Here is a 27,566-nt window from a genome sequence, read left to right on the forward strand (position 1 = left end):
GCAAGGACAGGGAACCTGGTCAGAGACGATGGAGACAAATATAGGAGCTTCAATCACCTCTCGGTAGGATGATTCTAAACATACAAACTGAGCAGAGTTTAAGTCACAACATATTCATTTCATGTTAGAATGGCGTAGTCAAAGTCAAGACATGAATCCAACTGAGAATCTGCAGCCAGACCTGGAAATTTCAGTTTACAGATGCTCTCTGTTCAAGACTTTGCTTTGCAAAGATTAATTGGCAAAACTTCCACTCCCTAGAATTGCAAAGCGCTTAGAGATATTCTCCAACTCTAATTCCATTCTTGAAGGGAACCTTAGTTAAAATCAGGAAATGATGATTTCACTACACTTCAGTCATGCTTTAAAATAACATCAAGCCTCATCATAAGCTTCAGTTCTCCTGTGTGTCATTTCCAAGGATACAACATTTTACAGGACATTTAGAGCAGAGAGGAAGACAACATTCAGTATTCTGATAACTTTATTATCAAGTTAAAAAAAGACAATGAATTACAATATTTACAGAATATCCAGAGATAAATGGAATAAAATTGTAAACAATCATTCTAGGCAACATCACAACCCACCATCAGGTAATCAGATGTATATAGGAAAAAAAGGCAAGGAGAGATTCTAGTTTCAAACTATGGAGACAACAGTCTGAAAAGAGAAATGCTTTTTGAAACAAACTAAACATATATACAAGTATCCAGTGTGTCTTCAGCAGGGGCGGGGACATTTGGTAAACTGGGGATTTTTACAGTCTGGATCCTGAACACAGTGAAGGATTCATCAAAGATCATCACGGAACAACGAACTATACCAGGCCGACAGCTTCATGGCCACACTTGTCCAGACTCATCCTCTGGTTTACGCCGGGCCGGGAAATAAAACTGTATTCCTACGACAACTACTTCCAACGGGCTTTTCCCCTTCTGGGAGGGGAGGCAAGTTTGTTCTGCAAAATGGGAGAACAGTTTTTAAAATTGAGCACCAACTCAACTGGATTTAAGCTATTTCAGGAACTGAGGAGCAGATAAGGGCTGCTTTCTTCACTTCTTGTTGACTGGAAAGATCATGAGATTATGAGCAGGCAGACGTGGTCTAAACAAGTCGCCGCCGTTCCTGTTAACCAAGAGAACACAGTGGAGCGACACGATTTCGGAGACATGAACCGGCTACATCTATAGGCTGACTAAAAACCCACATGGTGACGAAGCACAGGAAGAGGACCCAAGCAGTTCGTGCTTCCAAGTGGACTATTTGCGTGCGTCATCTCTTCATTCGCCACAATAACATCCCTGCCCGATTATTGAGAACTGCATAAGTTTCCTTTTATGCTTCCTTTCTACTCCTTTGCTGCACAAAAAAATTGCAATCAGACGTTGTACAACAGCTCGATAACGTTGGAATTGAGATTGAAAAGTCTCTAAAGGTTATCTTCATTTTTTTTCTTCCCCTGAAAAATAATAATAATAAAAAAAAAAAAAACACCCAAAGGAAAACGGGGTTGATTAATCCTTTCTGAAACACCACAGTTCACACACTTAACAAGGAGTTTTGTTTTCTATACATGGCTGCAAACATGTAGCTTTCCTGGGTTCCTACATGTTGAACTATAATGCAAGGATTCCAAGGTCCAAACCTAGAATTCACCATCTCCATTGACAGTTCAATGCAAATAATAATAATAATAATAATAATAATAATAATAATAATATTTAAAAAAGACAAGTACAGCAGCAAACACAGCAGGCTTCATAAATATTTTGGTACTGAGAACACAGCCTCGTTGGTTGTGCTCCTGAACAAATTTTAAAATCAGAGCTATCCGCTGTTTTGTTTTTTGTATTTTTTTTTATAACAGATTGTTCACCGTTTCCTGTCGGTTTTACTTAAATTGGACACGAATTGAACAGAACCATTGTCTCATAAGGCTTCAGGGCATTTAAGCAGCAACTTCCAACAAATACAATCTCTGCTTTTTTTCAAGATCAACAAGATAAATCATCGTAAAAATAAAAATAAGAATAATAACATATAAAAAAAAACAGCACACAAATGTGGACTACTACATGTTGATCAACACAGAATCAGAGTTTAACAGTATTTTTTTTTTACCTTATGAAAAGTCAGGTATATGTGTACCTGGAACTTTCCGTTTTGCTTACACTTGTCTTTTCTGTGATTTTTCTTTTCAAAACGGAACAGGAACTGCTTCCACCCTAAATTTATTATATGATTTTTAAGGACTTGCAAGCCAATTATTAAGAAAAAGAAAACTGGAGGCATCTAAAGAAAAGCAAAGCTGGCTGCTAATCAAGCCCCAAACGGACTTAAAGTTGCAGAGAATTTCTCTTTTATTCCTCAGAATTGAATCTAAGTCTTAAAAAAAATAAAAAAATTAAAAATTAAGATTGCAAATTGCATTTTTAATAAACGGTATTGTCTGGGTGTAACCCTCCCGAATGTTAACGTGTTTAAGCCTTACCAACTATATTTCAGCATAGTGTATCAATAAACATGACAATGGAAATCTGACTGTTGAACTGAGGACGCATTAGACCAGCTCTCACTACTCTAAGACTGGACTACGTTACTCCAAATCAGCCAGCATGTGGAATGTTCCCTGCAGGCTCTAGATCTGCAGTGACTCAGCAGCATTGGAATGATCGCTAAGATCATGGAGGCCATGGGGGCTTTAGGCCGGGATAATGGAGGACTAAAATGCCACTGGACTGGTGTGTATCTTTCCAATCTTGACTGAAGAAGGAGCTTGCTATGTCCGACCAATAGAAGTAGAACTGGTTGTTGAATGATGTTTTCAACTGCGGGAGGCGGGGGTGGGGGACAGCAACATAGATAAACACGTGTGTATTTGTATTAAAACTCTAGGTTTCGTTAAACAACTTAGCCATTTGGCATATTTGCCAGTAGAGGAGTTTTATTGTAAGGCACTGGTTTCAAAACACAGACGAGGTCTGAACCCACTGTGGTCTGATTCTGTGCACGGTGTAACCCAGTGAACCTGCAGTTCGATTCATGTTGTCTGGGTCTCTGCAGATGTGGTTGCACACACCTAATCCAACCATCAGCACTGAAAAGACAAGTGTAATCTGCCTTTGTCAAGAGGCCATTATTTTTTTAAGCCAGTTGCAGCTCATTTCTGAGTGGACATGAATACAGATATGACACGTGAATCATATCTCTAGGTCTATTAACAACATGAATCTCACAGGGGTAAACGGGGAGTTGTGTAAATTCACCAATAGGTCAAACAAAAAGTACAAGTTAAAGGAGCCGGGCATCACAGGTTGAAGGCTTATACTCAGTATAATATAATATAAAGGGACCTAGATTATAGCAATTTGCTACAAAGGCTGAAAAAATGTTCAAAATCTCTAAAATGAGGAAAAGATGACTTTTGATTTATACTAACATAGGTTAAGGTGCCATTATTTCTAAGGAATATTCCCACACATTTAACACAGGATGGAAAAAAAAAGTCCCAAATTTTCACCAAGGAGTAAGAACTGGTCGCTGTGCAAATGTTTACCTCTTTCACCCGTTGTTGGTTTAAAAAGGTAAAATTCACCAAAAGATGCTAGAAATAATAAAATGCTTACTTTAGGTTATCGATTTGGACAATATTCTTCATAAATAGCTTGGTTTCGTCAAGGTAGGGATCTTTCTTGGTGGATGTGACCAGAATGTCAGCGATAAAAGAGTTCTGTTCACTATTGGTTACCAATATATTAAGTTCTGTCCAAGGGGACTGCCCATTTAAAGGGGCTCAGACGCTTTTTTTATGCAGCACAACCTAATACTTATATATGTAACACCTAAAAAAGAATCTACTAATGCACCAACTGATAAAAGTCACTTTTCTTTAAATTTAAACCTCCCAAAGGCTTCTGCGCTGATTTTTCCCAATTGTTTTAAGCATGAAGTCGCTACAATCAGTTCAAGGAGACTGTTGATCCATTTTGGTGTGAAGCATTTCTTTGTCCTCCACATACTGGCTCTGACTAGTCAGTGAGAGATCAGTGGGATCTTCTTCCTCTTTGCCGTTACTGGCCGGGTCCAGTCTCGAGTCCGCGTTAACAGAGGAGTCACTGGAGGACGGAGCCGAGGCCTCAGCAGCTGACGTGGAGCCGGTGTCCAGGCGCGTGTTGTTAACTACCCTGGAGACGAAGGAGGGGGACATGAAGGAGAGACATGTCAGACTAGTTGCATTCCTTACACAAAATTCAGCTTCCTGGAGGCGCAACTTTGGCAGATGGAATCCATAAAAACAAATTAATTCCTGGGCTCCTACAGCAAATTCCAAAACCCATACTTTTCCAGAGTGAAATTAGCAGCTTCAAGTCAACTTCTGGTCCATTTTTAGAACAAACATGTGAGAGACAGAGAGATAGTTAGAGGGAGAGAGAAACAAAGGGAGAAAAAGAGAGAAAAAAGCAGCAGCGCTGAGACTTACATGCCGTGTCGCAGGACGTGCCTCTCCCATTCCAGGCTGTTGGTGAAGCAGCGGCCACAGAACTCGCAGGGAAGCCGTTTCTCTCCGCCGCTTGGCCCAGAGCTGGTGCTGCTGGGAGACGCGAGGACTTCTGGGAAACGGAGTTGAAACAAATGGTTAAGTTCAGAGCAAAGTGAGCCATTTATGGCCCAAGAAAATCACAGCGATAAGTAATTGAGTCACATTTTTAACTCTTGAAGCAAATGTAAAATTAAAGTTGGTACACAGAAAAGTTTAGCTACTTTCACCGGCAGCTCAGTCACAACCAGTTGTTGCCGTTTCTACCTCTTTGTATCTGATGGAAATAGCTGCTCCTTTAAATATTAGCTTATCATTCTAACACTGTTAAAAGTGTTAAATTATTATTATCTTATGTTCCATAAACATTTCATACAAGAAGTGCCTTTGTGTGGAGTTTTACCTTGCGGGACAGTGTTTTCCTTCACTACCTCCTTGACTTCTTGTTCCTCCTCCTCTTCTTCATCATCATCATCCTCCTCCTCCTGCAGTTCTTCCTCTCGCTCCTCTTCCTCCACTGCCTCATTCTCCCCGTCCTCTCTGATGTTTTCCTCCCTGCCTTTGTCATCCGTCTCCTTCTGGTCATCCACCATGTTCTTGATAATTTCCATTCCTTCATCGTCATCGTCCACCTCCTCGTCGTCCTCCTCCTCGTCGTCCCCCTGCTCCTCCCCCTGCATGGTGGTCTCTCCATCCGCGACCATCTCCAGAATTTCACTCTCAGCTTCCTCCTCTGCGCTGCTCTCTTGCTCGTTCAGCATCTCCAGCTGGTCCAGGTTGACTCGGCCCATCAGCTCAAAGTTACGGATGACCTGATCAGAAACAAGACGTCAGCGTTGAGAGATTTTATTATGTATTTCATTTGGAGTTGCTTAAAATACTGCGACTCAAGAGCCTTTTTCAAGAACAACCTTTTTTTTTTCACTTTTTAAAGGCAGGATTTAAACAAAGCTCTTCTAAAGAAGGTTTTTTTCTTTCATTTTAATTTGAATCAGGAACATTCGGTGACTTTTACATGCTTTTAAAAGCTAGAATAACCAGATCTAAACAAGTTCAGAACATTAAATATAAAAGCAAAGCAGGTTCACGTTTAAAAATTGTATAATCAGAAAAGCTGGAGTGAAAAGCAATGTTTATGTTTTCTTCAGTGTTTTGGGATAACTTTTGCTTTTTAGAAGGCCTGAATTTTTGCACTAAATAGAGCTACAATTATAAGAGTCACAAAACACAGTTACTCAGACATATATTTAATTAAATTGATGATTTTTTTAGAACCTCGTGAAACAGATTAAAAGAGGTTATTCTTTCTTTTGCACTTTGTGAAACACCTGCTGAAGAATTAGGTAAATGGTGCTCTGCAACGCTCTCAGCACAAAAAGATCGATCTCTGAATTCTTTAGCTTCACCCTGAAACGGTGCTGCTCTCTTCATCACACTTTTAAAAGAATTTTAATTAGAAATGGAGGCTTTTGAAGGATTTGGACTCCAGAGAAAAACTAAATAAACCCAATATATTACGACACATCTACTCGTTGCCAGTGAATAAACGGAGCAACATAAATGTGTGATGACATCACAACATGTACATTAGTTATAAAAGGCTGAAGTCATCTTACATACAGAGTCCCTTTTAAGGCAAAGGCAAAGATAGTTTATTTTCACTAAGAGATCATTTGTTTTTGCAACCATCAAAGAAAAATCTCCTTTCTGAAACATCCCAAGTCCAGCCTCATTTACTTTCTTCTCCGATTTTAACCTAATTACAGAGGGATGCATTTCTTCTGCTGCTACTAACCTCCCTGTTGTAGTTCACCCAACAAGTCTCATTGAAAGTCCACTCATAGTTTCTGTGTACCCATGGAAAATGTAGCTATGCAAAACCGCACATACTGGTCTCCAACTGACCTTGTGCTCAAGGCGAAGGTGCTCCTCAAGCTGGCTGCTGCGGCTGCTGTCATAGTAGCAGAGCTGGCACTGGTAGGGCTTAAGCTCGTCATGCTTCTGCAGATGGAGCTGCAGGGCATGGTCACTTGAGCATGTGAAGGTGCACTTGTGGCAGCGAAGCACAAGGCCCTCTAGGTGACGCGACAGCTTGGAGCGGCTGATCTCCAGAGGAGCCACACGATCTTCTGATGGAGAGGGAAGTGAAAATTAGTTTCATTCTTAACAGACGGGAAGAGGAGGAGGAAGATTTGTGTGAATCTAAATTAGATATGTGTGCAGCGCTGCGCATTTTGTGGGCTGTTGTGAGGAAAAGCAAACAGAGCACTGTGGGACTTCCTGTAATCGTTGACATCACCATGAGGTTGCCAGGTAACCAGCGACAGACCCCAAGGCAAGAAAAAAAAAGTAAAGAAACAGCAGTTTTCCAGTCTGTGGAACTAAAATGTTAACGTTTACGTTTGACTTATTCACACTAGGTCGAGGCTTACAGTTGACGCATTATTGAAAATCTTCTCCATCCACCATAAAAATGTCAGGTAGAAATAAAACTTTTCTAAACTGCCAACACAGAAAATTCATAAAGTGTAAGTTAATGGAAAGTTTGTTTCTTCGGTTTGGATTTTCTTAGTGTGTTTAAAGAACTGGCAGGTTCTGTAAAAATGACCTGACCAAGAACCTTATTTTAAGACCTTCATTCACTTAAAATGAGAAAATGAAGGCAAATTGACCCAAACAAAGAGAAACTTGACTAAACTAAGACAAAAAAGTTAAAATAAAATAAAGTAAGCTAAACTAAATTTCTTTAAACCTAAACTAAGCCTTAAGCTTAGCTTCATTCGCTGAACAGAGTAGATAAAACTGAATTTCAAATTGAATCGTAGAATTAAACCCTTATATAAAAATACATTACATGTCAAAAATAAATAATAAGTGTCTGTTAAAAAATTCTTCTTATATCAATTCTTTACTCGATGTGTATGTTGGAACCTTGGAACAACAGGAGAGTTTTCACTGATAAAAACGAACAGCAAAAATCTCGAACCACTCCTTTAAAACTCGTATTTCCCATGGCCAGTAATGCGTACCTCTGTGCAGAACAATGTGGTCAATCATGTTGCTCTTGTGTTTGGTGTGGTAGAGGCAGAGAGGGCAGTGCAGTTCCTTAGGTAAATCCCCGCTTCCACTGTTGTTGTGACCAGCCTCGACATGCAGTGAAAAGTTATCCCTGAAAAACATTCACGGACGGATTTTGCACCCTTAGTAACATTTCAAAATAAAAACGGGAGCGCTTCGATAAGAAGGTCGAGAGCTTTCTCTCACTTGCAGCAGGTGAAGAAGGAGCAGTCTTTGCACTTGAAGAGCTTCTTGCCGCCGTGGCGGTCCCTGTAGTGCCGCCGCAGACTCTGCATGTACCCGGAGCTGAACTCGCAGAACTCGCACGTGAGCAAGCCGCACGGCGTGGAGCCGCCGGGCTGAAAGTTGGAAGACATCTGACTCCGGGAAGCCATCTTGTAGCGACTGAGCTCCTCGCAAACATCAGCTGGCTCCAGGTCCGACGGATCTGAGAAAGAGGCGGGAGAAAGAGAGAGAATATTACAATCTTAAAAATCGAGTCATTTCATCTCAGGAAATTACAGCTGTTAATTGCAAACCAAACACCAGACATGTCAAGAATGAAGGACTGTGTGAAAGCTTACAAAGCAATATTCTAAGCTTTGGACAGTTCGTGTAACACTGCCCAATGAATCCTTTTAAAACAGAAACAGTACGGCAAGCCTACCAAAACTGGCAGAACGGGCAAGAAAAGCAATCAGAAAAACAGCCAAAAGTCTGTGGCAACTCTGTGGGAGCTGCAGAGAGTTACAGCTCAGGTGGGAGAATTTCTGAACGGAACAACTTCTATCCAGTTGGAAGAAAGCCGTCGTTACACTGCAACATAAAAACGCTGCAGCTAAAAGCAACACTGTATGTCAACCTGAAAATAGCTTCTTGATGGAAAAATTGTGAATAGGGAAGATGGTCAGAGATGATGAGAGAAGGAATGGAGCTAAACAAAACACAATCCTATAAGAAGTCCTGTTAAAGTCACCTAAAGACACGAGAGTGGGCAGAGAGCAGGACAACAACCTAATCGCACATCCAGAGATAAAATGGAAAGGCTCTGCTCAAAGCATAATCATGTTTTATGATGGCCAGGTCAGAGTCCAGACCTTTACAACCAAGACCTGATAATGGCTGTTCACAGCCCTCTCCATCATTCTAGTTGAATAAAAAAAGAACTTCTAATAGATTTATGTCCAGAAATAACAGTCATTAAAGTAGCTGGAAACATAGCCCAACAAAGTTGCAACTGTGATTACAACAAAATGTCACAGTTTGGAATAAATGAGACTGAACATCCTACTTTTCAGCCTTTCTTGTAAAATAAATAAATAAATAAAGGAGAAAAAACCTAAATTAAAAAAGCCAGTAGTTTTTTGTTTTTTTTTCCATTTCACAATTCTGCACTGTTCAAAACTACTTTTAAATTTCCTCGGCTGTGTAATAACTGACTGAATAATACAAACCTTCCTTCACTTCTGGTTTTATAATTTTAGCTATAATTTAGCTGTTTAGCTCTTTCTGGAACTGGCAAACACAAAAACACAACTTGGCTCGAACTGAAATACTGTATTTTATATTGACAAAATTAATATCCATTTAAATTCATATTTCCATCATCTCCAGACTACAAAAAAATTATTTTGTCCTATGCATGATCAACCTGTAGCTTTCAGGATGATAACACATATTTACATATTTTCTGCTTATTGATGATGCGACCGGTATCCGTGCTAATCACACCTTTGAAATGTATTCATGAGGAACTTAAGCGGAGCTCCGCATTACGAAGACAAAACAAGATCTGCTGACGTGTAGCAGACTTGAGGTTGTTGAGTCATTCTTATAAAATATGAACATAAATCAAACAACATCTGTTTGCCCCACAAACAAAACGAAACTTCAAGTCAGAAACTTCAAGTCACTGAAGTCACATTTTGTGTAGCTTAAGCTTCAAACGAACACCCAGACACATCTTGCATAAAACAAAGTAATCCACCCACTGCTACAGCACTGGCTTGATTTGCTGCGTCAAACTGCGCAATTTCACTATCGTAAGTATGTATGTGTGTATATATATATATATATATATATATATATATATAAAGAAAAGAGAGTAAGCATGAGCATCTTCAGTCATCTTCATCCTCCTTCCCCCTCTCCCAAGGGTCTATGATATTCTATGATATCAGTGATTGGGGCTCATGCTTTCGTCCTACTTTGAGCCTCCAACACATCAATAAATAAGTGGAAGGCACACTAATAGATCATGTACCCATGTAGGAAAAGCCGAATTCAGCACTCAAAGTGAGAAGAACTACAAAAGGAAAGCTTGCACTTTTTACATTTTTTTTTCTAAGATCCGATTTTAGACATTTGCAGAAGAGGTAGAGAATTTCAGATGTACCACAATTGATTAATGTTTTATTATCCTCTCTGTACTGTGGAAATAATAAAAAAAAAAGCAGAAACAGAGCAAATTCAGTGGTGATTTGAATTAAATAGAGCCGGAGCTCTTGTTTCCGCCATTGAAGAAGGAGAACCATGCAGTTGTTGACGGTCTTGATCAAAATCACAGCCACATCGTCAGCTTAAATATTTTCAGGTTCGAGTGTCAGTTCGATTACTGACAGATTTTGCTTCTAAAAGCAGAGGCAATTGACCAGGCAATCTTCACAAGGAAGAACAAAAAAAAAAAAAAACACTTGCTCGGTCTGAATTTCAGATATTCAGCGGAAGGTGGCTGGTTTGACGCAGCATGGAGACATTCAATATGTCAGCTCTGCTCTCTCTCAATGCTTCATTTGTCCTGCTAGTGCACAGCTGACAGCAGTGGATGGTGCACTGAGGAATGCTGCACTGCTCCGGCTCCAGGGAAGATTCCACAGCTCCAGCAGCAAGGTGACAGCTGCTGCCAAGAAAAGCCTGCAAGCTAACGCCGCTGCTGCAGAAAAAAAACAACAAAAAAACACGGCAACACCTAAAAAAACACAGCAGCGTGTCAAGCTGCAGCCGGAGCGCAGCTTCGACTAAACATATTCGGCAAAGAAAAGACATCAAAGACGAAACCGAGGGGAGACCTGGATGGCAAGAATCCAAAGCAGATTTTGTCTTTGTAAGTGCATAGAGATGTCTGACATAAAAAAGGGAATGAAAATAGTTGATGTGAAACTTGTTTGCTCGACTTGCGGGAGGGGAGAGGGGGGGGAATCTTCCAACTAATTCCATAGAATATGAGAAAGTACACAGGGCAACTTTTACTTTTATCTCCATCCGGCCCGTTTTGTAATCTGCACATCACCGTCTAAACCTTCAAAAACGTCTCAATTTCTCCACCTGATACTATCGAGTAGTCTCCCATCTATTGAAAAACTTAATGAAGATGACGTTATACCATCTGTGGTCAGATGAGAATGGTCAGTGTGCGCAGCCTGTCGGGGGAGCCTGATAGCAGCGTGCGCAGCCTGGGTGGCAGCTCGGAGTTTCGGGAGGGTCAGAACCTCGCCGTGGTCCGTCAGAGAATGCTCCTTCAGCTGGCTGATGGTCATAGAGGAGAATGGGCAGGACAAGCACTTGTATGTGTACTGCTCACCTGGAAGGAAATGAACAAATGTTAATATATATGTATATATATTGTTACCATTATTAGAGAAACAATTGACAATGATTGTTTTGTTTTTTTTCAGAAATAAAGTCATCTGTATTATTTTGTAACAGGCAAGACAACCTGGATTCATTAGGGCTCCCTTTTGTATTCGTGGTGTCTAGTAAAAATATTCGCACTCCTGGAACGTTTGTGACTTTACAACCACAAACTACACTGTATTTATTTGGGACCAACACAAAATAGCACATAATTGTGAATTGGACGGCAAATGACACGTGGTTTTTAAAAGATACTGGCAAGCAAGAATCTGAAACACAGACAGCAGTGGGCTGTAAAACTACATCTAAAGCTCTGGACAGTTCAAAAACCAATATTCAATCCAGTTAGAGGCTGTCAAAAATGGTTCTCGACCCTGTAGCTTTAATAAAATAGTTTCAGATTAATGTGTTAGCACAGCCTAATCAAGGTTCAGATCTTTATTTTGTCAAGAATGTTAAATATCTTTTTATGGTATCCCTTCCACTTCACATTTATACATCGCTTTGTGTTGGTGTATCATATAAAATCCCAATAATATACATTAACGTTCGAGGCTATAACAATAATTTTTAATTTTTTTTAAAGTTCTAAGTCTTAAGGGGCATGGAAACTTTTCAAATGGCACAAAAGAAAATACAGACTTTTGGAGACCAAGTGGAAGGAATTTGGGTGTGGTTGAAAAATTCTCCACTGAACTGAAAGTCTGACCAGGATTTTAGCATTTGATTTCCATCAAGATAAATTAAAAATGCTTCTGGTAGAGCACTTGAGAAACTGTATTTTTATTTTTTTTTTAATTTGTGTTAATTATAGAGATCTCACAGAATGATTCACAATAGTAAACTGCTGGTAAAACTGGTGGCCGAGCCATTTCAAAAAGCTTAATCTCATCAGTCGGTGTTGCCGACATCGCAAGGTAGCAAATCTGATCTGACTGCAATGTGGCTTCACAAGAAGTGGTTAGGCTGGAAAATCACTGCCTTACTGAGCTTTATCTAGGGAGAACATCACATTTTGAACATTTCAAGTTCCCGGTCGAACAGCAGAAGACATCAGCGAACATTTCTCCTCAACTAAAGATAAGCAACTTTGCGTTTCAGCAGAAACAGATCTTAAGCTGTGCTCTGTATAGTAATTAATTTGTTGACGTTTTAGGCCTTCTGCTTTCTGCTGTAACGTGTGACTCAATGCAACTGTGTGCAGGTGTGTGTTTACCTGTGTGGGCCTTATGCAGGTGGCTCTTCAAGCGACTCGCGTAGGCAGACTTAAAGGGGCAGAACTTGCACTTGAACGGCTTGTGGTGACCATGGTGAGACTGCACATGTCTGTCCAGGCTGCCGTGACACAAAACATCAAAAAAATAAAATAAAATAAATAAAGGAGGAGTGTTTGGATTAGCACAGGAGAAAGGAGAAAGGGGTAATGATGTTCATCTAACTAACAACAGCTAAATATTTGCTAATGACTGCATAACATTGGAGCCAAGAGAGATGAACTCATCTACCCACAATCCCCAGCAGGGAATGAGTGGGTCAGTATCCTGTGGCGATGGTTGGAGCTGTGTTTTTTAACGCCAGTCCCTCTGCGGTGGCACGAGAACGCAGCTTCTTTCTGGGTCGGGGCATGTACAGTGCAGAGGGATTACACCTGGGAGCTCAGAGGAGATGAGGATTCTCCCTTTCCCCTCTCGCTCTCGCCGTTTCTGCGGCAGATAAAACAAATCGCAGGACCAAAATGTCCCGTCTCTCGCTGTAATGTTTGCCCTTCTCTCTCCTAACAGGCAGGAAATCTCGGAGAAGATTGGAGGTTCGGAGGGATTGCGATCAGGTAAACAGAGCGAGGTGTAAAACTGTGCTCGGAACAAAATGAGTTCAACACCCAGGCGATTGAAACAGCAGATGTTGTCAGAATGGAAGGGTGTTCAAGGAAATGGTATAAAACGTAGGAAACTGGGGCCTGCATCTCCAACAAACGGTGCATGCAGATTCAGCTTAAACTAAGTGAGACCATTCTCCCTTCCTGATGTGAAGTAAAAGAATTAATGCACTTACAGCAAATAATGTCACAAATGATGTAACAACTCAAGAAATTATATATATTGCAAAAAAAAAAAAAAAAAAACAAGGTATTCTTTTATCATTGTCCCACAAATGTAATGCTTAAAATGGATATTTGGACAAATGTGAAACCGGGTTGTGTGCAAAAAGAAACGGTTACTTAGAACGGGTTTTTCCTGACTGGCTCTGGTGCTGAAAAAACGAGTTTGATCTGAGCTCCAAACCTCTGCTGAGCCAGGAGAAGCAAATGCTTTTATCAGTAACGGGAGGCAGGCTGGTGGTGACCAATACAAGTGGAGTGAATGAAATGTTTTAACTCCTGAGTTAGTTTTTATTCTTACAAACGCCGTCCTTCCAATTCGCCAGCTGTTATTTGCTTTTTAACGCAAAAAATACTAAAATGTTCCACACTCAGATTCCCAGAGTGTTCTGTCCTGTTCAACTTCTTAAAAATAGAAACAAAAATTTCTAATGAATCTCTACACTAGGGAGGTTTTATATATGGACGTAACAAAAAGCACAAACTCAGACAAGAAGAAAGAAAGTGAAAGAACAGAACATGCGTTGAAGGAAGGAAGGACACAAGAAAGAACAGAATGAAGAAATGTAGGACACAAGGAAGGAAAGACAGGAAAGAAAGCATGGAAGGGAAGGATTGAATAACAAGGATGGAGTTAGGAAAGGATCTCATTATGGAAGGAAAGACAAGAATAAGAAGACACAATAAAGAAGGGTGGAAGGACAGAAATACACACAGTAGGAAAGAAAAGAACGATGAATATGGAAGGAAACTAGTCATGACAGCAAGAAATAAAGGACAGAAAGAGTATCGGAAGGATAAGAAATACATTTAAAAAGGAAGGATTCAAGTGAGGAAGGATGAAAATAGAACAAGCAAGAACAGGAAAGGACAGCAAGAACAATGCAGGGAAGACAAAGAAAACGAGGAATGTGACGATGGAAGAAGAAGACAAGAAGAAAACGAAAAGGGAACGACACGGGAAAGGATGGGAGACAAGGACAGAAAGTGAAGGACAGAAGAGAGACAGGAAGAAGGAAAGATGGAAACTGTTTCCATTCTGAAGCAGGAATCTAATTTGATTCATTTTCCAGACTATGTAGGAACAATGTTTTAGTGACCAAATGGTGAAGTTCTGGGATCCATTCAATTTCTTTTCTTCAATTCATTTCTTTTAAACTAAACCTGTAAGAATGGACCAACCTAACCGCAGAGCCACATGCAGGATTGTATGTAAAAGCACGTATTCATATGTAAACCTATATTTGCATCGAAGATGAAGAGGAAAATAACGTCAGGTATCAGCAGCATGACTCCTCTTCACTTACTTGTGTCTGAAGGGTGAAACGAAATGGCAGTACTGGCAGCTGTATTTGTCCTCTTTGTTGAACAGAGCCATGGCCGAATGGCTCCTCTCGTGGGACCTCAGCCCCTGCATGGACATGAAGACCCGGTCGCACTGGGAGCACGCGTGGCCCCCGGTTGCCAGCCGGTGATTCAGCTGAGTCCCCGATGCCGTGGCTCTGGCGGCCGCCACGAGGGCGGCTGCTCGTCCCTCAACCTCCGCGTCCGGATCCAGGGTCTTCAGATCGACGTCGTCAATGTTCTGATCGGCGGAATGAGTTGAAAACGGAGGGGAGAACGATGAGGTTTCGGGTCTGTCGGTGCTGTCGACTTCGGCTGCTTCATCCTCCTCCAGGACGCCGTTGGTTAGAGTGTGTGAGGGCACGGTCAGGGGTACGTCAGCGACTTCCTGCTGCAAAGCAAAAGAAAAGAAAATTTGTTCGTTCACTGAGACGGATGCACCAATCAAATTTGAACCCACTGGATTAATTTGTGGTGCTTAAAACTCATTATTATTACTCAATCAGCATGTCAGCCCATAACAGTTTATTATAACGGATCACTTTGGTTTGATAAGAAATTAAAGCTGGAACTTTGCGTGAATTTTGTTTCGATTTACACAAACAGACAAGCAAACAAAATCCTTCGGTTTCCCTTTTACTTTCCTCGTCTGCTGGAGAAGCAGGCCAGTAACTACGACCATGGAGAGCAGAAAGACAGTCACTGCACTCTTTTTCTTTATTGCCAAGAGAAAACTCATTTTGCCTGTGGAAGGACCTGACCCTGCACTTCAGGCAGCCATAAATAAGAAGCACCAACCACAGAGTCAACCAGTTCCTGAATTCACCATTACTGCCTGCTCTTCATCTACATCAGAAGCACTACCTGATTTAAAACTGGTTTAAAAAAAAAAAAAGCATTTGAAAAACATTGCTTTTAACTCTTCCTCTTATATGGTAAGCTTAATCAATAAAGTAATTAACTAAAACTTACAATAGTGAAATGCAAAGGAGCCACGGCTGTGAATTGTTACTCAAGTAAAAATCTGTGTGGCATGCATGCAGAACACCATGGGTGGTGAAAAAAACCAACACTGCACAAAATCCCCATGTTGAAACATGGCTGGGGCAGCAACAGGCTGTGGGTATGGTTTTCTTAAATAAATAGAAGTGCCTAAATAAAGGGCTAGTCCTGGAGGAAACCTTATTTGAAGGTGTGAAAACTAAAGAGTGCCTAGAGGTTTGCCTTTTAAGGAAGACAGCAATCCTACCCTAGAGCTGCAATGAAATGGTTTAGATCGAAGCCTGTTCATGTGTCACAATGGTACAAAGTTCAGACCTACATTAAAGAATATGTGGCAAAAGGTGAATTTTGATCTTCAAAGATGTGTTCTAGGAGGAATGGACAAAGATTTCAGTCTCTGGAGGCAAAAAGCTGGCGGAGAAATAGCCCAAAGGAATCGCAGCTAAAATCACAGTGAAAGATGGTTTTGCTAAATATTTACTCCTGGAGTTTGCATACAAATGCACCCAACACTTTGCAGATTTTGATTTGGAAAGCAAAGAAAAAAAAAGAAAATTATGTACAGTTATTGTCCCACTTTGCTATTATGCACTACTTGCTACCAACAAAAATGTGAAAAATACTTTTAAGCATTTTGATAGTAACAAAAAATATATATATGGCAAGCCTAAAACTTTTCCTGTTTCATGCTCTGTGCTTGCCAGCCTACCTTCTCCTGGACAAGTAAAGACAGGCTAAGTTTGATGGACGAGTCAGGCCTCTGTCCGAGTATGTCGTTGGATCCCCAGGCCCGTTGCCCTCTGTGGCAGTCTCAGAGGATTACTAATGCACAAACTGTTGCCAGTGACTGTCTAAAAAGTTACGGCTCACAGCTCCATCGTCTTGCTTAGGATGGGACAGCACAACTCATTTTCTCTGAAAGAGGATGACGGCCTCTGTCAACAATAAACAAAATGCATAAACCAAAGACTACTGCAATTTTCAGAGGCTGGGAGTTAGAAAATACAACAGACTCACCGGGGACCAGCAGAGTGTGCTTTTAGAACACCCTAAAAAAAGATCTGTGGATCATTTTAACACAGCGGGAATCTTTACATTTGCATGGAGTGTCATTTTGAGGGGAGCTTAATTTTCTTACAGGAACAGTTTGACATCCTATTGTTGACAATTACAACAGCAAGGGGGCAGGAATTAGAGCTTGGTGTACTGAAGGAAATCTAGGACACAGTCTACATACATTTGTTATGAAGCATAAAGCAGTTCTTAAGCATGAAGAGCCTACAAATTTTTCAGATCCAATTGCGATACTTTTCAGAAGTTTTAAGTCCATTTGATTTCAAAGATAAACATAAACTATGTAGGATGGAGGGATGGATCACACACACAAACATGGATGGACGTACAAATTATAGAGAGATATGGATGGATGGAAGAGCGCATTTTATTTTTCTTCCTACAGAGATTTGACAATAATTTAAATTCAGAACTTTTCTTGATCATTTAGGAACACTAAGTGGAACTTTCCTCTTAGATTTAAAACAAACTCACAAGTTTTCAATTTCAAGTTGTCCCACATCACTCTTTCATACCTTTTGTCATGTTAAATCAAAAATGTGAAAAATCTTTTTTCTTACAGTATGCAAAATATGAGAGATTGCCAGAGCTGGAGCATCCCTGTTTGATGACACATTTTAAGCCAATCACTTGCTGCAGTGATTAAAATACCAGCCATGCATGCCGGCATGACACTCCGCATACCTCCTGATAACCATAAGTGGATTCTCGCAATTACATAACAATTAAGTTGTTAACACGAGCATCTCAAGACACCGAGATGATTAGCTCACGATCTAAAGATACTAGCATTAAAGTGTGATTGAAAGCATCTTTTACCTTTTGTACATGTATTATTGTTGTGTTAAACATTTGTGCAATTACATCCTCGGAAAGAATGACTTGTCTACGACTACATCTGTAACACAGAGATATCGAACAGCTTTGCTCACCTTGACACGACCCCGTTTGGCTTCTCCATACTGGACGTGCTTCCTAAGGTGGTTGCAGATGGCTCGGAGGGTCGGGTGGATTTCCACGCAGAAGTTGCACCTGAATCCTATGGGGGTTTTATTGGCAAGGCTTTCCTGATGACAAAAATAAAGAAAAAAAAGACTGAATGTGGTTTATTCAACCATTTTTGTAGAAGCTGTAGATAAATGATACAGTTAAGATTCACCTAATGACTAAAATATTAATAAAACAAAAATATCTGAGAAGTCATAGGGCATTCATATTCGTTTTAGCTTACATTTTCTCCAGGAAGTTAAAACTTCTAACAGTTCTGATAAATTTGGAGGTATTTTTAACAACCATTCAATGAAACTAATTAAAATGCATTGTTATGTACAACTATAGAAAGGCAGAAAGCACAAATGGAATGATGCCATTATGTTTTTGAATAGTTGTGACTTTTATGATTAAACAATATAGGTTTCAAGGGTTTTATAATGCTATTTGCAGTAACCTCTATGATGTTTTCTTTTTTCAACTTGGACCTGCAAAATGGAAGAAGTCCACTTTGGTTTTTGTCATCTTGGACTATCTATAAGTTTCAGCCTCTGGGACCTGGTAGTCAAGTTTTATATTACATAAAGATGCTATGAGCATTTTCTTTGAAATGAAATGAATTGATATCAGACTTGCATATAACTTTTCAGGACCCTCAAACACGCTTTACAATGAAATCAGTCATTCCCCGTTCATACACACATTCATACGCTACAACAGATACTAATTGCTTATAAAAGAGACATTCTGAACTGTCCATCTGAAGCCAAAATAATTCCATGAGAGCTCATTATGCTCACCTTCTCATGTTTATTATCCGGCGGCTCTGTCCCTTTCTGCTTGCCAAGAACCTGCTTCTTCCTCTCCAGTCTCATAACTCTCTTCTCAAACTCCTCGTTGTGCTGCAGCAGATGATCGGCCAGATCAGGTAGACCCGTAAACTTCAATTCACAGTGGGAGCATTCGTATAACTCAGACTCCTCATCCTCAGGGATTGATGACACCAAGAAATCCCTCTTAAGGTCTACGCTGTGATGGTCATTGTAGTGCATAGATAGCAGCTGCCCCGTGCTAAAGGACAACCGGTAGCATTTCAGACACTTGAAAGGAAGCCAGTCATCATCACCGTCCTCCTCCGGCTGTAGCGGGACCTCCAACACCTCTTTGTCCTCTTCGTCCGGCACGCCTTCCTCGGCCTTCTCAGGCTCTTTAGCGTAAATAACGGTGAAGTAGCGGCCGAGTTTGCTGGAATGCTGCTTCTTGGGGAAGACACCAGGGTGGCGCTTTATGTAGTGTGAAACAATGCTCTTCCTGCTGAAGGCCTGGAATCCGCAGAGGTTACATCGCCGCCTCTCTACCGCCAAACGCAGCTCCTCGCTCATTTCTGAGCACTCCCCATCCGATGGCGGCTGAGCAATCACTTTGGTGGGCTTGTCGCTCATCGTCTTGGAGGCAGCCAGGCAATGAGTGTAATAGGCATCGATATCGTGGCGCTTTTGGTAGTGTGCAGCCAGGCCTTTGCGGATAGGGTTTGTGTAAGAGCACAACGCACATTTAAAGACGTTGTTTTTACCCTCTGGTTGAGCGCGCACATTGTTGTGCTTGATGCGGTAGTGGCGAGCAATGCCTTTCCTTGTGGAGCAGAAGTATTTGCAAAGCTGACACTTGAACACAGCATGTTTCTCTGGCTTATTGATGGGTAACTGAGAGAGGGCAAAGTCCAACTCACTCACCTCCTGGACTTTAGCAGTGCTTGACATATTACTGCTGCTGCATTCAGCCATCGGCTCCGTTTCTCTGAAGGAGGCAAAATTACTCAAAGAGGGTGTGAACATATCTGAGGCCGACTGATTGTGATATTTCTCATAATGGATTTTAAGTTTCTCAAGTGTCCCGTGGGTGTATGGACACATCTTGCATCTGTAGGCACCGTAGCCCTGCCTCTGAGTTTTGAACTTGTCGTCTCCTTCGTGCAATTCTGAGATTTGCTCTATATCGTCTGCAAAGTCCTCGGCAGTGACCTTCACCAAGGGGTGCCGTTTCTGATAGTGAGTGAGGACTCCGTGAATGCGGGAGTTTACATACGGACAGTGCCGGCATTTATAAACGGAGCTGGGGTTGATGTCTGCCTCTTGTGCAAAGTCTGCAGCTTTTACTTTCATGCCTGGGTGCTTCTTGCCATAGTGAGTGAGGAGGCCATGGAGGCTGTTGTACTCTGACAGACACACAGTACATTGATAAGGATTGTTAGAAATGGAAAGGCGTGGGTGGGAATGGGTTTCTTGAGGTGGGGTGGCAATAACTAGTACTCCTTCATCAGACTGGCAATTCAGAAGTCCATGCTCCTTTGTAACCTGCTGCTGGAAACTTTCAACAGTGCCATCACCTTTGATGATATCCAAAAGCACAGATTCATCCTCTTTGATAGCCCAGGGGTGGACGGCCTGGTAGTGACTTGTAATGTCCCATATAGAGCAAGCCTCAAAGGCACAATCTTTGCATTTGTAATGTTTTGTGTCCGTATTTCCTTGCTGGGTGGTTTCTGGCCCTGCCCACAGCTTGCTGGCCATGTATGCATAATCAACATTATGCTCAGGGTGGCGTCTTTGGTAGTGAAGCAAAAGGCCCTGGGGATCAGCATGAGAATAGATGCACCACTCGCAGTGATAACCTGCCTCCAGAATGCCATCTTGGTAAGCCCAATGTAAAATGGTCATGGCTGTTGCTTTGACAGTAGGGTGCTCCTTCTTCAGATGCTTCTTCAGGGCGTAAACGTAGGGGGTTGTATACGGACAGTGTCTGCACTTCAGGGAACGCATAGGCGTCGCATTTTCGTGATCAGCAGAAGCCGAGATCGCAGTGGAGGAAGTACTGCCAGACTGGACCATCTGTGCTCGTTCACGCTGGCTCCTCACCACTGCAGTGTGACGGCGCACCAGGTCGGCGTTGGCCTTTGTTTCCCTGTGCTTTTTCTGATAGTGGATAAGCACTCCTTTTACAGTCCGGTTACCGTAATCACAGTGCTGGCAAAAGAACAGTTCTTCTTCCCCTTTTTCACCACCACCACCTAGTTTGGAGTTTTTCGAACCATCGTGGCCATTATTTTGAAACTGCTTCAAAAACTGCTTGGGAGCAGCAATTTGCAGTTCATCCATTAATTTCATTAGACCAGGAGTGGGAGGACCATGCTTGATGTATTTCGCTGTCACTTTCACTTCCGGGTGTCTTTTTTGGTAATGGACCAGCACACCAACCACAGACTTGTTGCTGTACACGCAGTGTTTACAGTAGTACATTTCTTCATCTGATCCATACACGGATGGAGTTACATTGGATTGTTTCGGAGTGCTGGAAATGGCAGGGCTGAAGGAGGAGTTTGCTAAGGGATGTGACGCATCAACTGACACCACCTTCATTGTTTTTTGTATACGGAAATAAGATGCCTTTTGCTCTGGGTGTTTCTTTTGGTAGTGGACCAACACCGAGTGCATGTTGGCACTGGAAAAGGAGCACACATCACAGTCATAGACGACCACATTGCTGATAGTTTCTTTTAGAGATTCTGTCTCAACACTGGCCTCTGGAGACTTTGGAGCCGTTTTTGGCACAGGGCTTGAGGAGGACCTGGGTAGTGAAGAAGAGGAGTTAAAACTTTTGGGGCCAGAGTTTAATATCTCCCTAAGGGTTTGCGATTCACTGGTCTTGTGACTTTGCTCTACAATGTAGCTGGAGAAGATCATGGCATTGTTGATTTTTACGGTGGGGTGCATTCTTTGGTAATGAGGCATCAGGCTCCTGACGTTGGGGCTTGTGTATGAGCAAAAGCGGCACATGTACAAAAGATGCGGTTGGTTAAAATTAAGCACGTTGCTTGCTTCCGGGTGGTGATCCATGTAGTGTTGGTGCAAGTCATTGTAATTCGTGTACTCAATGTAGCACTCTAAACAGCGGAAAACAGCACTCTGGTCTTCAGGATCCAGGATATACTTAAAGCTGAACTTGATGTAAGGGTGCATCCTCTGATAGTGAGTGCTGACACTTCGAGCTGATTTGTTGTGGTATTCACAGTGTTTACAGTAGAAGCGCATGGTTCCAGAATCATCTGAATAGTCCATGTTCTCGTGGATGGTGCCGTCACTGGGATCAGCTGAAATGTTTTCACCGTCATCAGACAGAGTCAGAGATATTGGAATGTTTCTCTGTTTTAACTTGGGGTTGTTTTTTCTTTTCCCTGTTCTGCCTACTTCTTGAGAGACTGAGGATTCTTGATTGAACAGATGCGTGTTGTAAGCAAAGATCGGGTTCTTGTTGTCGTTGTTTTTACCCTCGTCACTACTGCCGTTATTTTCCCCGTTGTATTCGTCGTCCATGTCATCCAGGTTAATGATCATGTCCTGCTGGCTTTGGCTTATTTTGCTTTGAAGGTTGCTGGCAATCTCATCAATTCTAGTTCTCTTTTTGACAGAGGACAGATCCAAAGGAAGGTCATTTATGGACTTCCTAGCTCTTTTTCCTGCAACTAATGTTTTCTTGGTGGTGGATCCCAATATGGACGTCTGGGTTTTTTGCAGAAACACTGGAGAAGCTTCCACTTCAGCGTCTGGCTGGTCGCTCGTCTGGGCTTCAAAGACAGTGGAATCAAGGTCATCACAGTAGGAGTGCTTGTGCTGCTGGTGGACTCTCAGACCTTTTAGAGTGGTGGTAGAGAAGCTGCAGAGCGTGCAGCGATGAGGGTTCTGCTGGTCATTAGATGTGCTGGTTGGCTTCTTCCCGTTTACTCTGGAGCTTACATTGCCCCCATTAAGTGGCTCTGTGGCACCATCGTTCTGAGGCTCCGGGCTATCCCCTGTAAGGTCTAATGTCTCTAAATCTGAGGGATTATGGCTCTGCTTGTGCGTGCCGAGCTTCAAAGGGCTGGTGCAAATAAAGGGGCATTCATCGCATTTGTACACTGTTGTTTTGCCAGAGAGGTGAATGTTTTCGATGTGGCGGGAGATACTCCGCCTGTGCATCGTAAGGAAGGAGCAGAAGGGGCACTGGAATCGGTTCATGTACCTTCTGAACGGGATCCCTTTAGTTTCCAGTAATTTATTATCGCCATCTGTTAGCAGTTGCTTTGCGTCTGCGGAGAGGATTCCCGTATAGCTGGGATCGTCTATATCGCCCACTTCTTCTTCGTCGTCGTCGTCCTCCAAGCTACTCCTGGAGTCATCCTCATTGACCAAGTTGGTGTCCACATGTGAGACGCTGTTTGAGACATCAGCGGAGGCGAATCTTCTTGACAAAATAGAAGAACCGGTGCTGTTGGGAGTGACTGCGCTAATTTGTGCATATTGAATGGATGAGATTTCCGCAACTGACTTTTCCACCACTTGTTCTGTGTTCTCCACTGAATCTTCCTTTCCGGTGAAAGTCACATTTGATCTCGTTGGGCTAGAGGAAGAGGCTGGAGAACTGGGCTTGGGTGAGCTTGCACTTGGTTCTCCTTCTAGATTTTCAGGGCCGGAAACGATCTTCACCTTATCACTGTGTTCCTTCACCACATGGTCAGTCCAGCTGTCCTTCTGGTCAGTCTGGTAGTCACACCATTCGCAGGGAAATGTTCCCTTGAGTTCCGCACCTACTTCAGACTCCTCCTCAGCCTCTGTGCCCTCCGGTTGAGCTTTGCCGCTATGAGAGGGAACTTTGTTATGATACATTAGTTGGTGTTTTACGATCCTTGCTTTGCGGGGAGACTTGTATGTGCAATACTGACAGGAATACACTTTTGAATGATCGTTGTGCGTTATTACAGTGTAGCTGGCCTGCTTAGCGTTGTCTGAGGAGACTCTTGCATCTGATTTTTCCTCTGTGACATTATGGACCTTTTTGGTGTGATTTCTCAAGAACGACTTTGACCGAAAGTAACGGACGCAGAACTGGCATTGGTAAAAAGGGAGATGGGTTTCAGTAGTTGGTTTCTGTGATGTCTTGTTGGGCCCTTCAGAAGAGATGGGACCTAAAAAGAAAAAAAGAAAAGAATAGCAAGTATTGAAGATATATTTCAGAATATTTATTAATATAATTAATTTTCTTCAGCCAGAGAAACGCATTTCTTAGTCTACTCATTAAAATGCATCAGCACTTACAAGGCCTCTAAAACAGAGAAAAGAAATGTTTCTTAATCCTAAACAAAATAAAGACAGCATCTGATTGTGGTGGGCATACTTATTCCAGCTTTAGGAGGCGTGTAATCTTTGTCATCCTTGTCTTCCTTATCCTCATTTTCCTCCTCTTCCTCTTCATCCTCTCCTCTCAGGGAGTCCGACTCATCTGCATCTGATGGCTGCAGGAAAACAGTGTGCACTTCCTGAATGTGTGTCTTCAAGTCCTCGTATGACTCGGCACGGAAGTCACAGCCATCACACTGCAACCCCTCCATCACTGAAAAGGGGGAGAACTCCCTGGAAAAATCAGGGAAGCCTGCAAGACAAAGAGGGAAAATCATTAGTTCATGCTACTTTGCTACATACATTTAACTAATTTCACTTAATAATTGAAGACGACGGCAAGTTCAACAAGAATTACATCATATGGTTTTTCATAAGTAAGGGCCAAGTCTTGATCCTGGATAGCTATAATTAATGGTTCCTGGTTCGAACAATGAATAATCAGGTGCTAGACGCTGACATGCTTTTGCACAGAATAAATGAGATAATTCTAAATGTTCTGAAAAAAAAAACATTTTTAGATGTGAAAAAATATTTTTAGAAGCAGCTTAAGAACAGTTTAAAACCTTATATTTGACTTTTCACAACATAAGCCAATAGAAGCAAGTACCAAAAAATAATGAAGTATCTTGAAATCTCTGAAATGTTTAGATGTGTCAGTAAATTCTAGTAGTCTAGCAAGAGTTGGCAGAGGGGACGATTCAGCAGATGCTGCAGGTTCAATTTTTTTTCAGTGTAGCATTATTCCAAGAACAATGCAGGGACTGAGGAGGGATTATGGGTTGATTTGTCCCATTTTTTATTTTTTTTACCTTGGGATAAGCAACAGCTGGAGAGCAGCTCCAGAGCTCAGTATTTAGAGCAGAATATTCCATCTGATTGCATTAACTGCTCTGAAGATTGAATACATCAACTAAGAAATGAAGTCTTTACATTTTTGGGGGTAAGGGGATCTGTTAGTCTGACATGTATTAGAAAAATGGAAGCTAGCGGTTTTACGTTCTTGCGACATTTTAAGGGTTGATAGACAATCTGGCAAAGAAGAGAGCTAGACTGTAATCCAGGTGAAAAATATTTCCTTTGGTTGTATTGTAGCCAGGGCATCAAATCGTAGAAAGGCAGAATGTTACCAGACACCTCTGGGTTGGGTTGGGTCTAAGGGTAGATCCCTGACAATTCTACAAGATAACCTCTTCTGGAGAGAAAAGGAGGTTAATTAAAAGCATCATTTTGTAGGTTGTCTTAATTTTTGCTAAAATCGAATACTTTTTTTATTCAATAAACTTAAATAAAATGTATTATGAAATTTGTCTGCATTGACAGGCAAAAGCAAAGAGTGACTGACTGTTTCAACACATTAATCAGTTTAAACTGCAAAATTTGAAACTGAACAAGAGACACTAGCCAAGGGCAAAATGTTCTCACACAAAACTATCACAAAATTACAAAACTTGACAGCTCTGCCACTTACTTTAGAACATGAGAAGATGGCAGTGAACCTGCATGGATCTATAACAGACACGTCATGCCACTTTTAGGACTAAACTCTCACAGGATACAAACAACCACTACTTATGCCATTTCTATAGGTCAGGATGTAGAGTTTATAGCCTCGGCCAACAGTGTCTACCTTCTGATGTTCTAAAAGCGGAGGAATCCCTACTTTGACTCAAGAAACCCAAACCTAGAAGAAACTTTAAAAGAAGCACAAAAAGTAGCACAACAGAGTGAACACATGAAAAGCTGTATACAAGCACACTGAACATGCTGTGAGAAATATTCTTGAAACCACTTTCCGTCTCTCTGTTTCTACTAAAAATATTGATGGCAAGTGTATGTTTATTATGGGAAGACATTTTAATGTAGCATAGTATGCTACAAGTCTGTATTCTTCAAAATTAAAAGAAAAACATATGCATGCTTCAAACTAAAACATTTGCAAAGATTTAAAAAGCCATGTTTCTAAGAACTGTCTCCATGCAGCAAGAGCTCATTTGATTATTCCATTAGACAAAGACCAAACTGTTTGCATGCATTCAAAGAAGATTAAATGCTCAAAATGTGAATGTCACTCTTTGGTCATTTATTGTTGTAAATGACAGGAGTCAACATGGTGGTTCATGTACAGAACATGAATTCAGGACTAATTTAAGCCCTGCTGTTTTCTTTGGATATCACTCAAACACACTTTAGGTGACCTTTGTGTTGTAATAACTACTACTTTTTTTTTTTAAGTACAACTTTAAAATTACGAGAGCAGGTACATTTTTACAAAATGTACCTGCTCTCAAAAGAGTGTCTGCACTCTTAAAGAGTACTTTAAGAGTGCAGACAATTTTTACACATTTTGTTGACAGTTTCTTAAGGATTTAACTTGCATTAACTGAGATAGCCGAGTATGAAGATTAGCATGAATAGCACAAAGCATCTTAAGAAAATCCAACACTTTTCTTCCTCTGATTATTATTTTTGTTTATTTTTAAACAAGTCACATGAATTAAAAACTCCTTCACCACAAAAACGTATGACCTTGAGTAGTGTCTTTGAAACTGAGTAAATCATATTGTTTGATGGCGAGTTTAAAGCTTTCATACCTGACAATTTGTTGAGATAAAATAAAATATCTGAAGAGGTGGGTGTGTGAAAAAGTCTATCTCTGCAATATGTGATCTAATTAAAAAAACAACAACTTCGCAGTGGAGAACAAAGTCTGCCCAATTGCATCAAGCTGCCAAAAATACTTTTCTGAAAAAGAATCTACAATAGGAACGAGTGTGTGGTTCTCGTTGAGAGATTGACAGGATCACAAAAATGTTATATGGGACAGTCACCTCCACTGGAATTGGCAACACTGTTAAAGATAATGCAAAACCCATAAAAAATTCCCTATTACTTTGAGTATGAATGTGAGCAGACTTGAAGGCTCATGACTCAGTTGCTCTTCAAACTGGGAAAGACAATAGAATTGGCAATTAAAGTAAGGTGAACGGTCACTGTTCAAGAACTTCGGTAAATAGTGGCAACAATTTATTTAAATCTTTTGTACAGATCCTAAACAGAGGTGTAACTATTAGTGAATGGCGCTATAACTGAGACAGTAAAGAAATGGGGGTGAGTAGTTATAAGAAGGGTTCAGCTGATAATATAGGGATTTTATTGTTTCTGGAGAAGAGTATAACCAACTCTTGACGTGCCAATACTGTTAAAGTTTAAATAGAGGATTTCTCTTTTTTTAAAAAATACGTTTACCGGCTACATTGTCTTATCTCTCAAAAACAAAGTTGTTGGTTGAAAAGCAAGTCTAAATCTGCCATGAGTTACTTTGGGCTTTGTTGTACAATGATCTAGAGCGGAACATTATTATTTGTAGTTCATTTGCAAAAGTGAAGTGTTTAATCTGATCTAACCAGAGAAACTAATCCTCCCATCCTACCTCCCAAACCCTAAAGACTGGCAAGTGGAGAACTGCAAGTGAACCAGCCCAACTGCCTGCATGTCTCTGAGCAACCAGTGGATTCATTGTTGTCCAGGGGTCAGGTTACAGCCTCATCACATGTCCACACCCCACTCCTGGCAGTTTGCTCCTGTTCTGAACAAAGTTGGCTCCCAACACAAGGTT

At 41.2% G+C, this 27,566-nt stretch overlaps 1 protein-coding gene across 5 annotated transcripts in view; it reads right to left on the minus strand.

Annotated features, from left to right (window-relative positions):
• Positions 1-466: 466 nt before the first annotated feature.
• The window catches only part of znf462 (zinc finger protein 462), a 52,920-nt gene continuing 25,820 nt past the window's right edge, over positions 467-27,566 (minus strand). For 3 of the 5 annotated variants that reach the window (XM_008424432.3, XM_008424435.3, XM_008424433.3), the window contains exons 2-13: positions 23,946-24,200; positions 18,539-23,736; positions 17,681-17,815; positions 14,636-15,063; positions 12,447-12,565; positions 10,980-11,177; positions 7,805-8,045; positions 7,570-7,709; positions 6,446-6,669; positions 4,944-5,352; positions 4,484-4,613; positions 467-4,187 (exon numbers count right to left, since the gene is read on the minus strand). In XM_008424432.3, the coding sequence (XP_008422654.2) occupies positions 3,968-4,187; positions 4,484-4,613; positions 4,944-5,352; positions 6,446-6,669; positions 7,570-7,709; positions 7,805-8,045; positions 10,980-11,177; positions 12,447-12,565; positions 14,636-15,063; positions 17,681-17,815; positions 18,539-23,736; positions 23,946-24,159 (7,656 nt within the window). In that variant the 5' untranslated portion in view covers positions 24,160-24,200 and the 3' untranslated portion in view covers positions 467-3,967. Of the gene's footprint in view, positions 4,188-4,483; positions 4,614-4,943; positions 5,353-6,445; positions 6,670-7,569; positions 7,710-7,804; positions 8,046-10,979; positions 11,178-12,446; positions 12,566-14,635; positions 15,064-17,680; positions 17,816-18,538; positions 23,737-23,945; positions 24,201-27,566 lie in introns of those variants that run through there. The other 2 variants (XM_017307849.2, XM_017307850.2) reach the window with 2 other exon arrangements.

Source organism: Poecilia reticulata, chromosome 12, assembly GCF_904066995.2.
Source record: "Poecilia reticulata chromosome 12, P_reticulata-male-v2, whole genome shotgun sequence".
Classification (NCBI taxonomy): domain Eukaryota; kingdom Metazoa; phylum Chordata; class Actinopteri; order Cyprinodontiformes; family Poeciliidae; genus Poecilia; species Poecilia reticulata.